The sequence below is a fragment of the Triturus cristatus genome, chromosome 6, assembly GCF_964204655.1.
Source record: "Triturus cristatus chromosome 6, aTriCri1.1, whole genome shotgun sequence".
Taxonomy (NCBI): Eukaryota; Metazoa; Chordata; class Amphibia; order Caudata; family Salamandridae; genus Triturus; species Triturus cristatus.
Window position 1 is genome coordinate 1,482,127,255 of NC_140589.1, and position 21,603 is coordinate 1,482,148,857.

The 21,603-nt window shown below is 45.0% G+C and overlaps 1 protein-coding gene across 1 annotated transcript in view; it reads left to right on the forward strand.

Annotated features, from left to right (window-relative positions):
- The window catches only part of SPTBN1 (spectrin beta, non-erythrocytic 1), a 543,544-nt gene that overhangs the window by 133,929 nt on the left and 388,012 nt on the right, over positions 1–21,603 (forward strand). Inside the window, exon 2 of the mRNA XM_085612597.1 lies at positions 20,914–21,098. Within this exon, the coding sequence (XP_085468723.1) occupies positions 20,957–21,098 (142 nt within the window). The 5' untranslated portion in view covers positions 20,914–20,956. The remainder of the gene's footprint in view (positions 1–20,913; positions 21,099–21,603) is intronic.

The following is a 21,603-nucleotide window of genomic DNA, read 5'->3' on the forward strand; positions in this document are numbered from 1 at the left end:
GGAGGAGACTTGAGACAGTGAAACCGGGCTTTTAGGCACTTACAAGAGATTTAAAAGCAAGCTATTCTATGAAAGAAATAAAATCCACCCTAGTTTTCCTATAAATAATAGAAAGGCTAGCGCCTTCCTACATATTGATTATTTCATCGTTGCTGCTTAGACCTTGAAATAGCCTGGGTTTTAAAAGACAAAATGTTTCCAATCTTCGGCGTTTCTAGTGACAAGAGACCTGAGTTGACTCCTGTTACTTAAAGGGAGACGGCGCCATCTAGGGGCGTTAACTTGGACTTGCTGCGGTGTGACTGATTTTTAGGTCTTGCTTGCAACAAAATGGATTCATACATTACTCACCAGTTAGATGTATTTTTTCAACATCTACGTTTTCATTTCTTGAAATACCCTTTAAATTAATAATTTTCGAATGTTGTTTTATTATTTTTTTTGATGTTGTTCATGGTGCCCGGGTGTGTCACGCAATTTCGCATAACTTCATGCGGTCTCCTGGTGATGAGCTGATATCAGATGGTGCAGGGAAGACAGCTGGAAACCACTGGGCAGAGTGAACAGTCGATGTCAAATAAAGGGTGTGGAAACACTCCAGAATATCGGAGGCAGCGTCAGCAAGCGTTTTTTTAAATTTGTTTTGGAAGAGAGGGGGGGGGGAGTGCCTTTGGGGTCGTTCTCGGCACAAGGCGCTGCCCCCCACACAGTTTTTTTTTTTGTGTTTTTTTTTTTTTTAGCCGGTTGGGCTCCTTTCTAACTAAATCCGACTCCCATTAATCCCCTTCAGAGGACTAGGTACGAACCTCTCCTACTGAAGCGCGAGGCCAAAGTTAACACCCAAAGAGCATTTGTCTATAGTCTCTAGGGCTGGTTCAACACACAACTGGAGCACGTGGCGTAGGCTCCCTGCTACAAGAAGTTTGATCCAATCTTTCTCTCCTGGGATTCCATTAGCCCCGTCCATGCCTGGGCTCATAAATGATCATTTAGACCTTCTAGACAGTCGGTTTTTATTTCTGCTTCCGCAGATAATGTGTGGTCCGAAGCATAGCTATCAATAGTGCAGCAGATGCAGTGGCATCGGAGACCAAGGGTGTGGGTCCCCTTTACCTAATGATGACTTAATTTTACTACTTAACTTGGGGTAAGGGCAGGGCCATCTTAACCGCATTATACAGGGCCGGCTTTAGCACTGGTGGCGCCTGGTGCGAAACTCATTTTTGGTGCCCCCACATCCCATGACCGCTTCCTCGGATTGTCTAACTACCACCAGGCAAAAGTGTTCTTCATCTTTACAATTATAAGTTATTGCTAAACACAGGAGCCCCTCCCTGAGGTCAGCGCCCCCTCTACAGGTTAGCGCCCAGTGCGGCCGCACCGGTTGCACTGCTCTAAAGCTGGCCTGGCATTATATGTCCATAGGCAAAGCAGTGCACTGGGCCCTACGTACTCATCCACTCGCAGGAATACATATGTTTAACGTAAAATGAGTGTTAAATTCTGGTCTGCATGTTATGTTATGTTATGTTATGAATTTGTTGAAGCGCGACAGCTGCCCCAGCAACGGGGCGTCCCGGCGCTGAGAAACCATAACATTACCTACTGAGAAGGGCGGAGAGGGCAAAGGCTTAAGGTGGTGGGAACAGATGAGTTTTAATTGCCTTGCGGAAGGCAGATAAATTATCAAGACAACGAATATTGAGGGGAAGAGAGTTCCAGAGTTTGGCTCCCAGAACTCTGAAGGAACGCCCCCCGATACGGCAGAATTTCGTACGGGGGACCACTACCAGATGTTGCCCTAGGGAACGTAGATTGCGCTGGGGGATGTAGGGTCGTAGCAGTGGACGGAGAAGTACAGGGCCTTCAGTTTTAAGGATTTTGAAGGCAGTAATAAGAGCCTTAAATTGGATCCTGGCTTCCATTGGGAGCCAGTGGAGCTTGTGTAAGGTGGCTCTCGCCGAGCACCTTCTCGGAAGGCCGACTATAGCCCTGGCTGCAGAGTTCTGAATTCGTTGAAGCCGAGTAGTCTCTGCTTTATTAGTGCCTAGTAATAGGACACTAGCATAGTCCAGCCGGGAAAGAATAATAGATTGGACTATCAGCTGGCGCGTTTTGGGATCGAAGAAGCCAAGAATGGGGTTAAGGCTTCTCAGCAGGCCCACACACGTAGCTGCCACTTTTTTGGTATGGGTTTGATAGCACAATGATGAGTCCAGCCAAACTCCCAGGTTTTTAACCAAAGTTTTGGAGGGAGGGATGGGGCCCAGCGAGGAAGGCCACCAATGGTTGCTCCAGCGGCTGGCGTTCTTACCAAGGACCAAGACCTCGGTTTTCCCTGCATTCAGTTGAAGGCAGTTTCCCGTCATCCATTGGGCGACTGCGGCCAGTCCATCCCTGAATCTCGCGGCAGAGGTAGAGGGGGCCTCAGTAAGGGTAATCACCAGCTGAGTGTCGTCAGCGTACGACACCAACGTGAGGTCCCATTCTCTAGCCACAGCCGCGAGGGGTTGAACATACAAGTTAAAAAGGGATGGACTGAGTGCCGAACCTTGCGGGACGCCTTGGTCAATTGAGTGAGACCGGGAGGTGAACGGGGGTGCTGAGACACGGAAGGATCTGCCCGTCAAGAACGAACGAAACCATTCGAGGGCCAAGCCACTAATCCCTATATCTTCCAGGCGCTTCAGCAGGATGTCGTGGGAGACAGTGTCAAAGGCTGCACTGAGATCAAGCAGTATCAGTGCAGCACTTTGACCGGCATCCAGTATCGTCCGAAGATGTTCGGTGGTAGACAAAAGGGCAGACTCCGTACTGTGCCCTGGCCGGAACCCATTCTGAGAAGGGTCCAAGATGTTGTTGCGGGCCATATGATCTGATAGAACGACGTTAGCATGGGCTTCTGCTAATTTAGAAACCCAGGGAAGCAAAGAGATGGGCCTATAGTTCTCCGGCTTATTGGGGTCCAAGGTCAGCTTTTTGATAATGGGGGTGACCCATGCTTGTTTCCAGCAAGTAGGAACAGTTGCCGATGCAAAGGAGAGGTTGAGAAGAGTAGCCAGGGAAGGAAGAAAAAAATCTAGTGCCTCTAGAAATTGGGCCGGCCTCATGGGGTCTGAGGGGGCGCCGGATTTAACCTTTCTACAAAGTATGAGAAGCTCCCCGTGGGAGATTTCCGGTAGGCATAAAAGTCTGGTACCTTTAAAGGGAGAGTTAGAGGCGCTAATGTAATCAAGGGAGTTCTGTGAAAAGGTACTATAAATTTTCCTTACCTTTTCAATAAAGAAGGTGGCGAGGTCCTCACACTGCTGTGTAGAGGAGACACACGAGGCAGGATTGCCACAATATTGCAACTTTTGAACTAGTTTAAAAATGGTTTTTGTGGGATTGGGGCTGGAAGCTATTTCTTTGGCATAGAAGGCTGCGCGGGCCACGCGTATAGCTTTATGGTAAAGTTTTAACTTGGACAGGTAAGAGGCTTTGTCCTTGTCCTTATAATCCTTCCTCCAGTTGCGTTCTGCTACTTTACATTCCTTTCTTAAGAGTTTCAAACTGTCGGTATACCAGGGATTGGAGGGGGAGCTACGTCCTCTGGTCCATTTAGCTGGTATGAGGGTATCAAGACCTTTAATGATCCAGTCCTGGAAAGAAGCGTACGACGTATTAATGTCTTTAGTGGTTACAAAGTTGAGTTCTCTTAGGATAGTGTGAAGTTCCTTGCTTTGGAGTTTATGCCAGGGCCGTTTAAAACAGGAGGAAGGCAAATCCTTATTGGGCTGGACATCTGCAGGAAATGGTCGGTCCAACCCATGGGTTTGGGTGGATCGGCTTTAGCCTCCAAGATATTGGTAAAGACAGGGTCCAGAAGGTGACCAGCAGAATGTGTTGTGGAGTGGATAAGAGGGATCAGCTGTAAGGCTGCAAGGTCTGCCAAAAGGTTGCTAATGATAGGTTCGGAGGGAGAGTCGAAGTGGAGATTAAAGTCTCCTAAGATAGTAAAATTAGCGGAGGTCACAACCAAGGTGTGGGCAACCTCTAAGAGCTCCTCCGTGAACTTAAGTATAGGCCCCGGGGGTCGGTAAATGAAAAGGCCAGAAAGGGAAAAGTGCGGGCTTGTGGTGATTTTGAAGCGAGCGCACTCACAGCCCGCGATGTCTTCCTTCGTAAAAGAGCAGGAGAATAGCGTTCTGTGAATAACAGCTATACCCCCTCCCCTTGAGTCTCTATTGATGGATATCATGGAGAATCCATCCGGCATCGTAAGATTAGGAATGCTGGTGAGCTCATCCTTCAGCCAGGTTTCGCACAAGAATAGTATATCTGGGTTCTCATCAGTCAATAGAGTATTGACCTCAGAATGGTGCTTTACCAGGGATCTAACATTAAGCTGAAGAATCGTGAGCGGGCTGTGTTTTAATGTATTGGCTTTGTGTCCGGGTAGACACGGTCTAGGTGTAACAAATGTACAGGATTTACATTGCAGGGCGGTCTGTCCAGTGCAGCCCAGTAGCGTATCACAGCGTTTGCCCGGATTTAGTGCAAGGAGATAATCTCTATCATATTGATGTGCCAATCGAGTAGATTGGACAGGGGGACTGGCGAGAGGCGATGTCTTGGCGATGACGGGCGCAGACGGGCTTGCCTTAGGCGCGCCTTCGGCGCGCAGGCGGCGCGCCCGCTGCGCCCGTCCGCTGCGCGTCCGGTGAAAACACATGCTTATCAGGAAGTGAAAGGAGGGCGGGGGGCGCGGCCTCCAAGTGGGCGTGGCCTCGTCGCCGACCGTCAATGGCAGCAAGATCTTTCAATATCTGCGATACCACAGCAGCGTTAGCTCCGCTGCGCGGTTGAATCAAGAATGAGGTCCTGAATAGTGCCAGGGATTAAGGTAGGTGCAACAATTAAAAACACAGTAATGGTGACACACAGTGATTTTAAAAAAGCACACACAGACTCCCGGCTTCCGCCTCAGGAGGAAATGTAGGTCAAGGTACAAGGTGCTCTCCTACAGCGTTATATACCAGTGGGCGGGGGGCGCGGCCTCCAAGTGGGCGTGGCCTCGTCGCCGACCGTCAATGGCGGCAAGATCTTTCAATATCTGCGATACCGCAGCAGCGTTAGCTCCGCTGCGCGGTTGAATCAAGAATGAGGTCCTGAATAGTGCCAGGGATTAAGGTAGGTGCAACAATTAAAAACACAGTAATGGTGACACACAGTGATTTTAAAAAAGCACACACAGACTCCCGGCTTCCGCCTCAGGAGGAAATGTAGGTCAAGGTACAAGGTGCTCTCCTACAGCGTTATATACCAGTGGGCGGGGGGCGCGGCCTCCAAGTGGGCGTGGCCTCGTCGCCGACCGTCAATGGCGGCAAGATCTTTCAATATCTGCGATACCGCAGCAGCGTTAGCTCCGCTGCACGGTTGAATCAAGAATGAGGTCCTGAATAGTGCCAGGGATTAAGGTAGGTGCAACAATTAAAAACACAGTAATGGTGACACACAGTGATTTTAAAAAAGCACACACAGACTCCCGGCTTCCGCCTCAGGAGGAAATGTAGGTCAAGGTACAAGGTGCTCTCCTACAGCGTTATATACCAGTGGGCGGGGGGCGCGGCCTCCAAGTGGGCGTGGCCTCGTCGCCGACCGTCAATGGCGGCAAGATCTTTCAATATCTGCGATACCGCAGCAGCGTTAGCTCCGCTGCGCGGTAGAATCAAGAATGAAGTCCTGAATAGTGCCAGGGATTAAGGTAGGTGCAACAATTAAAAACACAGTAATGGTGACACACAGTGATTTTAAAAAAGCACACACAGACTCCCGGCTTCCGCCTCAGGAGGAAATGTAGCATGGAGCTCCTATGCTCGTGGGGTCCCCGGGCAACTGGCCAGCGTACCCAGCACTGGGTAAGCGTGACCCATTTATGTTATTTGCATTAGTCCTTGACACTCTTTTAATGTCACTGGTCTCTGTCCAGGGCTGCAGTCCCTACATCAGGCCTGCGACCGCAGTTGTAAACTACAGGTCATACCTAGTTTCTGCAATCGCCGCTTACTCCTGGAAGTGACACTTATGGCTCTGTGGTCACAGCTATGGCCTTGTTAATTCCGCTGCAGACTGTGATCCAGGCTTCAGTTCTAGCCTGTGGTCGTAGGTTTGACATTGTTGACATAGTTTCAATCCTATGTCAAAACTTTGTCCCAGAGTCACATTTCCTCCATGGAGTTCTCAACTTTGGTAACCGCTGAACCCTGGGGCTCATGTTTCAAACTCCTGATCACAGCGCCATCTCTGCGGTATCCTCATTGGGTCTGTGATCCCAGCTCCGGCTTTCCAGTTGCCGCTACAGCTCTCCAGTTGCCGCTACAGCTCTCAGGCACCGCATTGGCCTTGCGGTCACCAATCCTGCTCTTCGGTCAAAGCTCAGGCCTGCAGCAGTCGGAGCTCTGTTTCTGCAGTCGTGGTTCAGACCTGCAACAAACACTGCCCTATCTCTGCCGTCGCATCGCTGGTCCGATGGTGACCGCTCGGGCTCTTCACGCACAGCTCAGGACTGCAGTGGTCACTGCTCGGACTCTGCCATCACCGCTTATACCTGCATTGGTCACAGATGCATCTCTACAATCACAATGTTGGTCCTGTGGTCACAGCTCCTCTCTGCAGTCACTGCATTGGTCCAGTGGTCACAGCTCTGCCTCTGAAGTCACAGGTCAGGCCTGCAGCGGTCACAGCCCCTGGTCTGCAGTTACAGCAACTCCTCCGCAGCAGTCACAGTGTTGGTCTTGTGGGCGCAGCTCTTTCTCTGCAGTAACTGAATTGGTCCTGTGATCAAAGCTTCGGCTCTGTGTCCCAGGCCGAAGTAGTCACAAGGGATGCAGGGAACTCCCAAGTTGACTAGGGGAGACTTGTCTTCTTTCAGCACTGGATGGGCTAACCTGTCCTCAGGTTACTCAGCACATGAGGCAGCCTCAAGAAAGCAGCGCTCATTCTTCTGTAGGCATGCGTTAGACTGGAGAAAGTAAAGTATTGGAATAACCGAGAAAGAACCCTGAATTTTACTGCAGACTCAAACCTCTTGACCAAATCTCACCTGCTGCAGAAGTTCTAGGTTGACTTAAGTTTAAAGAGACCACACAATTCAAGACCTGATGCATTGCTCAAAAAGGTACTACACTGTTGCATGTCTAATCAAAGTTTCCTTCAATGCCTTCCAGCCAAGAACATGAGAACTAACCTCACAAAATTTCGTTTCCATCTGCCCACCTACAAGCAAAAGATTTAGTAGCTGGTCCTTGCACTTCCACGGCTTTCAGACTTGAGGAGGACCTACCACAGTGCGCAATATCCCAAAAGATTGACGTCTTCCAGTGGCCCCTTGTCTAGGTTAGAGGCCATGATTTCTCACAAGACTATATCCTCTGGCCAGAGGTGAATTGATCTCTCTGCTTCGGTTACCCTGGATCCTATGTTGGTCATTCTAACTGGGAAGTCATAGGTGGTCTCCGAGGATATTTATGTCCATAATCCGGTAGACAAGCGAGTGAATGCTGCTCTCAAGAAAAGATTTAGAGGATTGAATTTGACAACTAGAGTGGCCAGTTGTGCTTCCTAATTGTTAATGACTCTTAAGCATTGTCTACAGATTATCAGGCCAATAAGGATTGCTCTGAGCTTTTACTTCATATGGAAATACAGGCTAAAGTCCTTTGTTCAAAGCTAAATCGAAAACTTTGGAACAGTCCAAGCATTATTCGATGTTTGCTTCATCATTGGAAACCGGCATCCAGAAGCTTTGAGATTCCAATCCATTAATGGACAGAGAGCATTACAATTGTGATGTCCCAAGGCAGCCTCCTTGTCCCCCTCCCCATCAGTGATTCTAACACCAAATGCCAACAGTCATGGCTGGGAAACAGCTTTGGGTTCTCTCAAAACACAAGAACTGTGGCTTCGTGCTGGGTGGTATCAATTGTCGAACTAGAGAGAGTTGGTGGCACTTTTGAGAGCCATGCAGCATTTTGCACCTCTTCAGGTACACTCAGGGATGATAACAAAAGACCACACTGTGGGTAAAGTGTACATCAATTGCCAATCAGCAGCATGATTGGCAGGCCAGGCATCCTTTGCCTTACTCAGGCCGTATTATACTAAGTGCGTCCGGGCACAGCCGGCGTTTGCGCCTGCTTTACGCGTCCCGGGACACTTGCGTATACAGAAGAGGCCACAGACGCTTGTGCGGCCCCTTCTGTAATACCTATAGTGCTGGTGCACATATAGCGCCAGTGTTATTACCAGGGGGCATTCCCTCATTTGCATGGGGGTGTGGCCCCATGCAAATGAGGGAATCTCTTTGCCTCTGCGCTCGCGCCGTATTCTAGACACAGGTTCAAAGGCAAAAAAGCCATCAGGAGGCACACTGACAGTGTGCCACAAAAAGGTGACACACTGTCAGTGTGCCCCCTGATGGCAGCCCTCTGGAGGGCATGAATGGGATCTTCTGGACCCCCCAGACACCCCCTTGCAGGTAGGTGCAGGCACTCACTTAACCCGCCTGCAACCTGATCTCTCGCCCCTCTTAAAAGTGCAGTTGGGATGCCACATGCACAGTGAAACACGGAGCAGCTGCTTCAAAGCTGCCCCATTTTTCACTTGAATACGCTGCCCTCTTGGTAGCGCAAGTTCGCAGCTGCCCTGGGGGCAGCACAGTCATTCGATTATGGTGCATTCTTCATGTTTGCACCAGGTGCCCTTTTTGAAAGGTGCGCCCAGTGCAAACAGGGTAATGTGCTGCATTGTATACTGCGGCCCCAGATAGGTTGTTTGGCAGAACCGAACCTTTAATCCGTCTCAGCCACTCATATGGGGTGAGGGGGCTTAGGGGAGGTCGGCTGGGGGAGGGGGGGATCAATGTAGTGGCAGATCATCTAAGAAGGGTGTTACCCCCCTTTCAAGACTGTATCTGCCTCCTTGCATATTTAAATATATATGTCACTGGGCCAGAAATCCAAGAATGGACCCATCTACAGGTGCTAAGAACTAGTTCATTGTTACCGATCTGTGTCCCAAAAATGAAGCATGGGACATGGATGCATTAACATTTCCTTGGCCTCCTCTGATCCTTTGTCTTTGTTCCTTTTTCTCTTACAGTCAGGTTCCTAGCATGTCTTCCATGGAGTAACGGAGGTCGTAACAATAACATCTTTTTGGTCTTGCTTTGGCAAGCTCCTATCTTGAGAAGGTTGGCAGTATATCCAGAGCGGGTTCTTCCATAGACCTTGTCCTTTGAGTCCAAAAGTGTCCCTTCTGTCATGTCAATCTGCATGAAAGCTGAAAAGACGAGTTTGCAGAACCTATCACTATGAAAAAATGTATAATTATCATTAGCCATCCTTTGGTTCATGGTTTAAATCCCTGTACTTGTGAAGCTGGATTGGTTCTCCAGTTTTTGCCGGATGGCTTTAATTTAGGGTTGGTTATCAGTGGCTACATGTTGGGTTCAATGGGCAGCAATTACAATTATATGTGCCCTTTGATTTTTTTTGTATTTTAAAATTCTTCAGTCCCAGCTTGGGATCTTCCTTTTGGTGCTTAAGAATTTATGAGGTGCGCATTTTGAGTCATTAGAGGAAGTGCATGTGAAATTTTTGACTTTCAAACTTTGTAGGTCTCGCCTAAGCAGCGCTTGCACTGTCTTTTCGGGACATGCTGAATTCAGGTATTAACTTGAGGATCCACCCGTATTCCGCCCATCTTTTCAATTTGCTCCGCTTTTTAAATGGTGGCTTTTGATTCTTGAATAGGCTTAGTAGTCCCTCCTTAGTACCACCTTTTCTCCATTTGTAACCTCCCATGAAGACTGCCCCTGTTACATGTTTTGTTACCCAGTATGTTTCAATTACCGTCATTGAGCTCCATTTTATTCGTGACCTCGTAGCTGCTGTTGCAGGAGGCACAATAAGCTCTCCCTATTTGGTTTACACCCTGCACAATGCAGCGAAGCACGCCTTCATCTTTAACAATGGCGGCCGCGCCTTTTTTTTCTTCAGCGCGGCTTGCGAAACTCTCTATTTTTTCAATATTATATGCTTCTAGTAAGCAGTTTTGCACAGGCCGCGTGCTGCGCTGCTTACGAAAGGCTTACAATATTGACCAAATATTCTTTGGCCAGCCGTGCCTTTCATTTCTGCGGTGGGGCTCACCAAAGTCTATGTTTTCAATATTATAGGCTTTTATTAAGCAGGACAGCACAGGCGGCGTGCTGCGCTGCTTACGAAAAGTTTACAATATTGAAAAAAATTGAGTTTGGCGAGCTGCACCTTTCTCTTCATCTGCATGGTTTGCCAAACTCTATGCAATAGGTCTCTCATTTGTTGGAGTTATTGCCATTATAAATGCCAATGTTGTTCACCTAGTCATGTTGCAGTACCATATGTGGCCCAACAGGTCCCATGGGACCTCTTTTGTCCACATATGGCGCTGCACCCTGTAACATGGCCAGGTAAAAAAACATTGTCATTTATAATACAATAACTCCAACAAATGTGCGACCTATTGCATTTGTAATGCTTGTTTTATAGTTGCTATCACTTTAGCTTGAAGGCTTTGTGAGTTGGCTGCTTTATCTGTCAAGACTCGTCTTGTATTTGCCAAAGGAATTGTTTTATGTCTAAGTCCTTATTTCTGGCATTGAGTAGGTTCTAACTTCATTTGGAATAAGAAATTACTTTGTCATTCTTTTTTCCAAATCCCTCTAACAATGTAATCTGTTAGCTGTAGTTAGAGCAGTCTGAATTGTATTCTTGCGGTCAGTGGACTTTAGACTATCGGGCTTTGTGTGAGTTTTGGGGCTTTCAGAAAGGGTCCTTCATCCGCAGTTGTTGGCTCAAACCACCAATTTCTTTGGCTTTGAGGGCTCTGGGAGTTCTTCAAAGCTATAGGACCAGTGGGTGGCTGCTTCTGGGACATAAATGGAGCAGCCTCTCTTCAGGACATTTGTTGAGCTGTTACCTGGTTCGCACTCTCACCTTTTAATTCTTATTCTAGTCTGGAGGTGGAAGATCGCAAGGTCTTAGAATTTGGAACCAGTGTCCTGACATTTGCTGGTTTAGCCTAAGTAAATGTTGTATTGTTAATTAAATAGATGTGTCCCATTGAAACAGTTATGACGTATTTCTTTGCTGGATCAAGTTCTGATATACTGCCTTGGCATATCCTAAGTTTTGTGATTTAATGGTACAAGGCAGGGCTGAGGAGGTAATGTCACAATTACTCACTGAAAATCTTCATTACTCCACATTTCTCTGCATCTTACATAATAATTGTGATGGGAGACAACCTCTGTTCAACCTGGAGTAGTAACATGATCATCAAGCCATAGCCACTGTTTTTCATAGCTATCTCCACACCATTTAGAACCGGGTATCAACTGCTTAACTTTGCTAAAATCCAGGGAATGGCCTATGGGTATCAACTGCCCCGAGCAACAGTGGTTGCCACCCCTCACTGCTTACCCTTTAAACATGCTTATCTTATTTTTGCTTTAAATCAACACATATTTATAGATGCCTTGTGGAGCATTGCTCAATCATAGTTAATATACGAAGTCGTCAATATACTGTTATCACAACTTTTTAAACTAGAGTGGCCCTCTGTATGCTCGTAGCGTTATCCTCTCTGGGCCCAAGAATGAAGTATGATGCAGGATATCTCAGTAGAAAGGGCAGAAACGCCATTAATATTGTATACTCCACCTACCCACAACAAGCACAAACATTCCTGGACTTGCTGGACTCATAAAGTGGGCATAAATATCAAAACCATGTTCAGGAGTGGATGGCATAATGTGAATCAGACCATTGGAATGTCGAGAGCTCCATTGAAGACAACGGTGTAGCTCCGGGCTTATAGTGGCTGTTATAAGCTATAAGGCTGTGTGAGCGTGAGCTGGTTTTCGACTTTAGGCACACGCTGTGATATTAATCATCTTGTTCAAAAAGTCTCGATCTGCTTCAGGGGTGTTTAGTCGTATGTATTGAGTGTACAGACCCGCCTTAATACTCGTTACCGGTGAAATGTCATTGATCGCCGCAGTGGTCCAGGTGAAGTTGTCTGGATGCCCAGGCCCAGCTTGACACCATGTTAATTTCCCAGTGCCTAGCCTCGGTTGGAGCATCTCTTCTTAAACCCAGTCAGCGTCGCTTCAATGATCCCTCCTGAGAATCTATTGATTTGGTCAATCCCAAATGCCTGGCACAGTACTGGGAATCAGACACACCTGGTTAGCTCCAGCTTTTTCCACCTGAAAGCATCTGACAAAATGTCTGCTTTATACTGCATGGCTATAGCCTTCCAGTCTAATTATATCTATAGTATTGACTTCTCCCAGACGATTTACTGGGTAGATGACCATGCAGGCAAAATGTGGCTCACTGGCTGCGTGCAAAGACCCGTTGGCAGGAGAACGGCCAGGGACGGCTTTAGGGCAGTACAACTGGTGCGGCCGCACTTGGCGCTGACATGTGGAGGGGGAACTGAGCTCAGGGGAGGGGCGCTGTGTTTATCTATATCTTATGATTGGAGAGATGAGGGGCACTTTTACCTGGTGGCAGTGAGAGAATTACGTGGAGGCCGTCATGGGGCGTGCGGGGCGGCAAAAGTGATTGTCGTCCTAGGCGCCACCAGCGCAAAAGCCAGGGCTGGGAGAACCCCCTCCAGACCACCTGCAGTCCGATTTTCCTCAATGAACCACCGGAAGTGCGCACTTGTGTCACCAGCTTACATGCTTCTTGCAATATCTGCGTTTTTTAGTGGAGACTATGGAATGCGCTGCCTAATGACTTCTCTAACCTTGAAGACACCCAGCAGTTCTGACATAGAGTAAACCCCAGTGGTCCAAAACTGTAGGCTTAGTGTCCGCAACCAGCTGTGGTATGCGTGCTCACTTTAAAATGCACCTTCACGTAACAATAACGGAACCACATCAAGTTGCATTTTCGATTGTATTGGTTTAAAAAAAAAAAAAATTGTAAAAGAAAATCAAACTTTTTTTATCCAAGAAGCAGTCTTTTTAAAAAACATACATTCTCTAACTGAATGAGATCTGCATCTAAATCCGATCAGTACATTTTCTCACCGTCCCTTTTCCATAAGGTCTGCCTGCACTTGTCTTGTGACGCACACATCAGTATAATACACGTTGTGACTATGGAAAGGCAGGCGTGAACCGAGAATGTAGAAGAGCTGTGTTTCTGAGGTAGGCGCCATTTTGAAAGCCGAAGCTACTTCAGCTAATGCATTTAAGAAAAACCTATACCGTAAAAGGGTACTAAGTGCTTGATTTCATGCACCGACCATGTCTGTCTTTGTGTACTTTGTAACGAGTTGTGGTATTGAATTGCATGTATCAACTCAAACATATTTACCTTTCAAGAAGTCGAGCCAATAACATCATAAAATTAAGAGAGCTGACAGGAAATTTTCATTGCTACATGTAAAGGGTTAAAAGGCGTTCAAGGCCAGTCGTGTGTTCATTTCACATCCATGCATATAAATGACAGCGTTCTCTCTCTTTCTATAACTGAAAGCAGGGCGTGGTGGTAGTTTTGGAAAAAAAACATTTATTGAAATCTGCGATTTTTAAAAAAACATAATATAGAAACAAAGTTAGGTCTGTGTAAGCTACAGCACTTAAAGGCAACAGAGGAAATGTTAAGTTCTAAGCAAGCAGGAAGAATAGTAGTCAAATATTGGTGTTCACTGGAATTAAGTGCAATGTTATCTGCGATCAGCAGGGGGCACCAGATATCTACACGAGATGGCCTTGCCTCATTTGGCATTGCCACAGTCTGTTTTAACCAGAATTAGATAGTGAGGCAAGTACACAAATACAGGATTTAATCACTGGTTTTAATAAATCATCCACAGAATATATTTAAGTTCAGTTGAATGAATAGTTGCCTGATCTACCCAATTGTAACTTCCATGTCCTGCTTCTGTAGAATACAATTTGGGAATTCCAAAGGTTTCTTTGTTGAATGTTCGAAAGTTAAAGTTATGCAAGCCAAAAGTTTTGATCGAAATGTGAGAAACATGCAGTTTGAAACTAATGTAGTTGATGTAATCCGCAATTAGTTCATAAATTTGAAAATCCAGCTTTCCAGTCGTATATATTGTTTTTAAAGGCACTGACCCATTGTGCACAGCACAACAGTGGCTCGTAATCTGTGGTCCGGGACCGGACCCCTCTGGGTATGCAAAGCCTACTGAGGAAGCCCTCTACTGCTTAACATTTTCAAAAAATATTACCTGATGAGATAAATGCACAGTTTACATTTTAAATGTGAATGAATTTAAATTTGCAGACTAGAAATGAAGCCAGTATCCTCAGATTGTTTTGTGGGAGCTGCGTAGATGCATCAAAAAGACTATGGTATGGATGATGAGTGGCCAAAATTGAATTTTGAAAAGCTCCAGCGTTTCCATTAAAACTTGCATTTAAAAAAATATTTATTTGTGAATTAAATAAAGTATGTACACAATTGTGTATTTGTTAAATGAATGCTTGTTTGTGTATTTTTGTGTGTATTGTTTTTACGGTTCAAAGCATCGAAAATGCTTAGGCAGGTGTCCCCAGATTCCAGTAATGATTCAGTGGGAGTCCCCGTGTTCCAATAATTACGTGGGAGTCCACAGAAGTCAAAAGGTTAAGAACCACTGGTGTAAGGTACCTTAAAACACACCCTCTAACCCTGGTTCAAACCGTAATCTTAATTCAACCCTATCCTTTCCTCATCCCTATTCCAAATCCAACACTATCTGTGCTCCTAACCTGTGGTGTAATCCCACTAACCCAATTCCTGCCCAAGCTCTAACCCTAGTCCATCGCTTAATCATAATGGAACCCTAGCACTAACCAAGCACTATCGCTAATCCAACCCTATCCATTCCATATCAATATTTCTAACCCTTGTCCAAGGCATAAATTGGTTGTGCCCTACGCCCGTGCCATAATCCTAACCCAAACCCATTCCTATCTCCGTCAAGTCCCTATCAAAATCTCGAATGCTAGTCCAAGGCAAAACCATAACTATGCCCAAACCTAGCCCTGTCTCCATCACTTTCTCTAACCATAGTCCAAAATGTCATCCTAACCGAATCCTAGCGCTAACTCAACCCCACCCTTATCTCAATCTATTCCCTATCAAAATCTGTAACCCTAGTCTAATGCATAACCACATCCTACCCCTAACTCAACCCTATACCAACCGCAACCTTATCCTTATTTCTAACCGTCACCCTAGCTTCAACTCCATTACTATAAAACTACATTAAACCTTGTATCCATATCCAGCTATGACTGTACGGAAGGTTAATGATGTACACTTTAGTAGCTGAAATTTCTGACACTGATTTGTGTGATCTGTTTGTACTGGTTTCTAAAGTGCTTTTATAGTCCTGCTGCTGACCGACTAAAGATTATTTGAACTTGAACCTTATATCCTTGTCCTACGATAACACACATATTTCTCTCACCTAACTGTACCACTTACTGTGAAGCAAAGCATTTTACTGACCTGTACCCTAACGTTCAACCACGTTCTTACCCTTTTTTTTTCCTTCGGAGTTTTATATAGCGCAAACTTAACCTGAAGGTATCCGAGTGCTTTACATGAGCACCAGTTATGTTACAAAAGGACACATTCATTTTTGTTAGGCATGGGGATATTAAGTGATTTGCCCAAAATCACGGGATGCTGTGACATTGCCAAGACCCGAACCCTGTTCTCCAGATTTGAGATTGACCGCCCTAGCCGTTAGGCCACACCCTCTCCCATCTCCTATCCTTTCTGTAAAACAATTTTTTTCTAACCAGTGTCTGTCTTGTAACCTCACACCAACCCTTTCCCTGACTGGAGCTAATCATGCAAAAATGTTACAATGTACTATCTTCGCACTTTCAGACGCTTTGTTAAGACTCCGTTTTTTTTTTAATTCAAACTTTTTGCTGTTAAAGTTCAGTGGCATTGGAGCAAGGGGCTCAGGGGCTTTTGCAGCACCCCCAAAATACTTGAGAATTTATAGGGGCGATGAACAATAAGGGGTTCCTCAAATGTTTTTCTTCTGACAATATTGGTTGTGTTTCCAAAGACAGAGTGTTAAATAGCCCCTATGACTTCAGTGAGGTGAAGTTTCACCCCCTCTCTAAACATAATTCCATCACAACAGTATTAGACAATTGTTTTTTCAGGCTAAATGTTTCGAAATTTGGGTCTGACAATTTGATTTGAACTTTTGGCCGAATAATCGTTCCAAAGAACATTATTTTTGTTAAACCTCTTCCCACATTAAGACAGATCTTGTTTTTCTTGCTTAAACTGAAAATGTACTGCATCTGTGTAAATTTCAAATGGTTACTTTGAAACCCAAGCCAGCGAAATTGCAACATCTCAGCTGTCGGTGCGAGAGCTGTCCTGAAACTATACTTTGTAACATTGGCATTTCTGTTTTTGTTTCACCAAGAAATATTTAAATTAAAACGAACCCCAAATTCAAATGTAATTAATGTTCATTGCTCTTGTAGTGCTAATTTAGTTGTGCAAATATTTAATATGCGATATTTGGTATGCAAAGCTGGTTCCAGTTCCAGTATCATTATTATAAGATTGTTGAAATTCCCTCTCAGTGCAGTAAAATTCCAAATTCAGACTTTCACAACCCAGAAGAGTTTTAGTAATAACCGGCCTTCCTATTGCAGCCCTGTGGCATTTCTGCAGCAGCCATTGGCCCATGGTGGGCCGAACTACAAGCACTCTAAAATATGAATAATCTGACTTCCAAAAACAATATCAACAGAAGGTGTAACAAGCATTGGCAAAGCCAATAGGTTGCTGACTTATTTTTGGCAATAATATTTGTGAATGGTTTTTGTATGAAGGGAAGCGCTGTAGGAAAACAAGCATTGTCCCAAAGCCAAACTATATAAATTACCACGCCACAATATATACTTATATGTTTTAAATAAGACACATTGCACCAGTGACCCCTAGCAATGAAGGGGACTACTTATTGTGCAGATGTGCACATTGTGCAATAGCAGAATGCCAGCACTCATTCGAGTAAGCCAATGGCTAAAGAGGGTTGAACATGTACCCCATGATGTATGCAGGGCGGAAGTAAACTTTGAATGACACTACAGCAGGTCAGGGGATGAAGAGGGCTGACTGAAATCCCCAGAAAGTATGTACAGTGTGTACATGTATGTGTAAATGTGTGTATATGTGTGTATATGTATGTGTGTGTATATATATATATATATATATATATATATCTCATCACTAAAAACAAAAGATCTTGGCTGATGTTAAACCTGAAAATGGCAGCACACATGCAACTTGGTTGAAAACATGTCTACTAGAGCATTTGTCGAAGTGGCAATCAGTCCTTTGGAGTTGTGATCGTACGGTCAGCAGCAAGCGGATTTCTGGATGCAGCTCTTTCGCCATATCCATCCTGCTGGCCTTGGCGAAGGCCTTTATTTGATAATATTTAGATAATTAAACCCTTATTCGAAGCCTCGTCTTGTGCCCTCCTGCCAAGGCAAGGAGTGAGTTTGACATTCAGTTAACACGGTGCCATCAGGGCTCTCAAATCCTGAAAGGGAAATATAACGTGCTGACATAGAGACATATCTGAAAAACGAGTCATGGCCTAATAAAAGGTGCAGCTTCTGTTTCATGTAGACACTTCTAAAGAGCAGTTCCTCGATCTACATCATCAAAGTCGCTACAAGGGAAGCCATGAATGCCAAAATCTTCCACTGTCCCACGTCCGGTCTTGCTAGCGCAACCTGTTTTGGGTTTGTCCTGCTGGTCTGGTGCATGTGGTACTTCTGTTGCTGTTTCAGAAGCGGGGATCAAAGTACCAGAATGCAAAGAATGAGCAGTCTTCATGAAGCACTCGCACCAGCCCTGTGACTGCATGTGATCTCTGTAAGGGATGCATTCTATGCACCAGCTTGAGCCTCCTAGCGTCAGAATGCTAAGGTTGGTAATAGCCAGGGGTGTAGCTTCGGGGGAGGGCGGGTGTTACACCCCCCTAATAAATGTATTTCCTGATAAATAGTTGGGTACAGGTGCTTTCAGTCGAGTATTGAGATGTCAGTCGGAATTCACCAGGGATGTTTACAAGAGACAAAAAGGCATACACACTCTCCCTCTCTGTTTTGAAATTCCTCAAAATATTGGTTATTTTATCAAATATTGTTTTCTCTCTTAATACTTCTACCAATCCACATTCCTCTCCCTTTCCAGTGCCCAGTAAGTCCCTCTCGTACATCCTGCTTGTCGTATAATGTATTAAAACATTATATGCCAGCCTGATTGTCGGAAAATCTGAAGCTCATCCCCCCCCCCTCCCAATCTTACTGACCAAGCTACGCCCCTGGTAATGGCTGTGAGTCTTCATCCTGCGCTGCGACTATCTGGGTCCTATAAGGGCACGGGTTTAGCTCTATATCAAGCAGACGTTTATTTTAATGCATGGCATCCTGTGACGGGCAGATTGAGTGACATTGGGAAATTGTGATGGACAAGTGGCATAAACTGAGTCCTCCTGTAGATTCTATTCCCAAACACAATGACATTTAAAATGTAATGTTTCTATAATATAATTAAAAGGGACATGCCTCGTTAGATTTTTTTCAGGTGGATTTTAGAGTACATACATCGTTCCACGCTTTCACCTCCTCCCTCTCCCCCACTTGAATCGTGTTACATCAGAATCACTGTAACCTGTTTTTTTAATTAACTTATTCTTTCTGTGTGCACCTTTAAATTCCTGGCTTGACATTTTTTAAACGTTGACAAATGTAAATTATGCACCACCTGTCTGGGCGCCACATGGGAATTTCGATTTCTTTTTTTTACTACTTCAGCTATTATATGGTGCATCTGTATGGTTTGTTTGTGTTAAAATGTTCTTGTTTCACAGATCATGTTAAACCAACATGTTAATCCTGCCCTGTGCTCCCTCGCTGCTGACATTAAAATGGCAGGTAATTTCTGTTACCTAGGGACTCAGTCCAACTAAACTCCTTAGAGCTATCGATCAGTGCAGCTGAATGTAGAGCCTTCTCTCAGTGACTGTTGTCCCTTGAGTTGAAGGAGGAGTCGAGAGAGAGTGGCATGTCGAAGATCACGCCTAGCGCCACAGTGTTCATGCACTGGTCATGCTAGTACAGGCTGAGCCCCTTAAGATGTGTTATCACCCTTCCACAATCTAGTAATGGAAGCAGGAAAGACTAGTTGTCACTTGGTCTACTTGCAGAAGATCGGTTGAATGAAGATACAAAGACAGCTGGAACAATCCTTAGCCCACCTTTTCCCTATCACTCCCTGCCATTCCCGGGTTTAAACGTTGTTTTGTTTGCACGCTTGGATGTGAAAGAAGTGTGGTGGGTGGTTTGCAGTGGCTTACTCGCCACATTATTGCATGCGTTTGTGTGTAGGAGGAAACTCCAGTTGTTTGTTAGGGTCCTAACCTAGCCAATTGAAAATATCTCCTTCTGAATTTGTCACTCCGTATCTGCCAAGAGTTGACCCACCTTTTTGCGGGAAAGAAGATTGCGCAATTCAAAAAATCTTTTTTAACAAATGTTAAGGTGGATAAATATTCAAATGGTTCTTGGGAGCAGTAAATGACAGTTCCTTTTTGAAACGCAAATAACATGCTTTGTTGTCACCAGAAGTTATTCCAAATTATTCCTTGAAATTCGTGACTTTCTTGGTTATAGTAGCACTGTTAATTGATGGCTGTGAATGCAGGTTGATTTGAATTTTATAGCACAAACTGAACAATTGCTTCTAGCTGCTGTACGAGCAAGAGGTTTCTTCCTTGGGTTCTTGCTTACACGGACTGTGCATGATCTTATGAACGTTCGCAGTAGTAACAAGTTAAGTTGACCCTCAGAAAGCGTGGTGACGTTGATCCTTCTCTCTGTGAGCGGTGCTAAAGATTGTGAGGATCTTGATTGCATTATTCCTTCTATTATGCGTGATATAAATTTTGCTATGTGGCAAGTCACTGTTTTGAGTATCACACATTCTTTCTTATACCAGCAGCAAGGTTAATTTCACGTGCATCCAACACGGCTAGCCTCGTAAGCAACCGTTTCCTCGTAGCGTATAGTATACCTTCAACAGTGGGCTGGAGATGAGCGTCAGGCTCTACTGGTTTTAACTGAGATGTGTCTTCAGCCTGTCTCTGAAGAACATAAAGGTGGGGCCACTGCAGAAAGTGGAGGGTACACGGTTGCAAAGGTAGGGGCAATTGCAGTTTGGAATCTATTGCCTGTGCTTTTACATCTTGTTAGATGTAGCGTTGGCAAATACCCTCTGACTTTAATAAAGTTATATGCTTACTTATCAGTGCTTTTAGACAGCTCTTTCAGTTTATTGGTCTTTCATTGTCTCAGTCACATTTTAGTTCAGCCCACCATAGCATGCGGCGTGGTCAGCCCGCTTCGTCCTTTGGTTACTTCTGAGTGATGGCACTCTGTTTTTGCACAAATTGCACTTCCACTCAAAAAGTAGTCCCCTTGGACAGTTTTATAAATCCCACTCACAAACATTGGCAAAGTCCAAAGTCGGCAGCAAATGCCAGATCAGTTGGCTTTGCTAATGCCTGTTTTTGAAGGCGCAGATGGGTTGCACCTGAGCAGATTGGGTGAATGGGATTTTGACTATCGATCTTGTCACGGAGGCATTTTGGGTGTAGGAGCTTTCTAGGAGTTTGTATGTGAGACAAATGCCATGGAAAGACATTCGGTTGGAGTAGTTTTTTTATGAAAGCATGCTATTTTTTTGTTTTTTTGGGGTATCTTATATTTGATTTAAATGCCCTGTGTTTGTCTTTTCCCAACAGTTTTTGGAGGCCTAAACTGATGACGAAGAGAGTTTAGAGAAATATGACGGCAGTGGCAACGGATTACGACCACATGGAAATCCAGCAACAGTACACCGATGTCAACAACCGCTGGGAGGATGAGTGGGACAATGAGAACAGCTCTGCGCGCTTGTTTGAGCGATCGCGTATCAAGGCTTTAGCAGGTAGGCAGCTCTCAACAGCTGAGCGTTAATTGTGTATTAGTAGTGGAAATGGGGCATTGTGTGAGAATTTGCTGCAGAATTTTCGCTATTCTTCAATAAAGATGTCACCAGACTACCTGTTCATGCTGAGATATTCGCCCATATTTTCGGCAAGTCACCATTGATTTATGATTAACATAATTTAGCTTTTCCTTGAACATTTTCAGGCTTACGCTATTTGTGAACAATATATTTCTATTTTGTTGTCTATTTTTAATCAAATCTGTCAGGAAGCACCATGATCTAGACCTCAGAAAAATAGCATGAAGCTCTTGGAGGAGATTTCATGGAATAAAGACTTCCTGTAGTCATGTTGGCATCACATCTTCCACTGTGAAATTCATACTAAAAACAAATAACCTCAAAGTGCTTAGAGATGAAACCTAAATGTTTAAGAACACTTTTGGCAAACTTGGAACATTATCATTTTTTGTGAGACAGTTCTTTTCTGAGATTTGCGAATTCT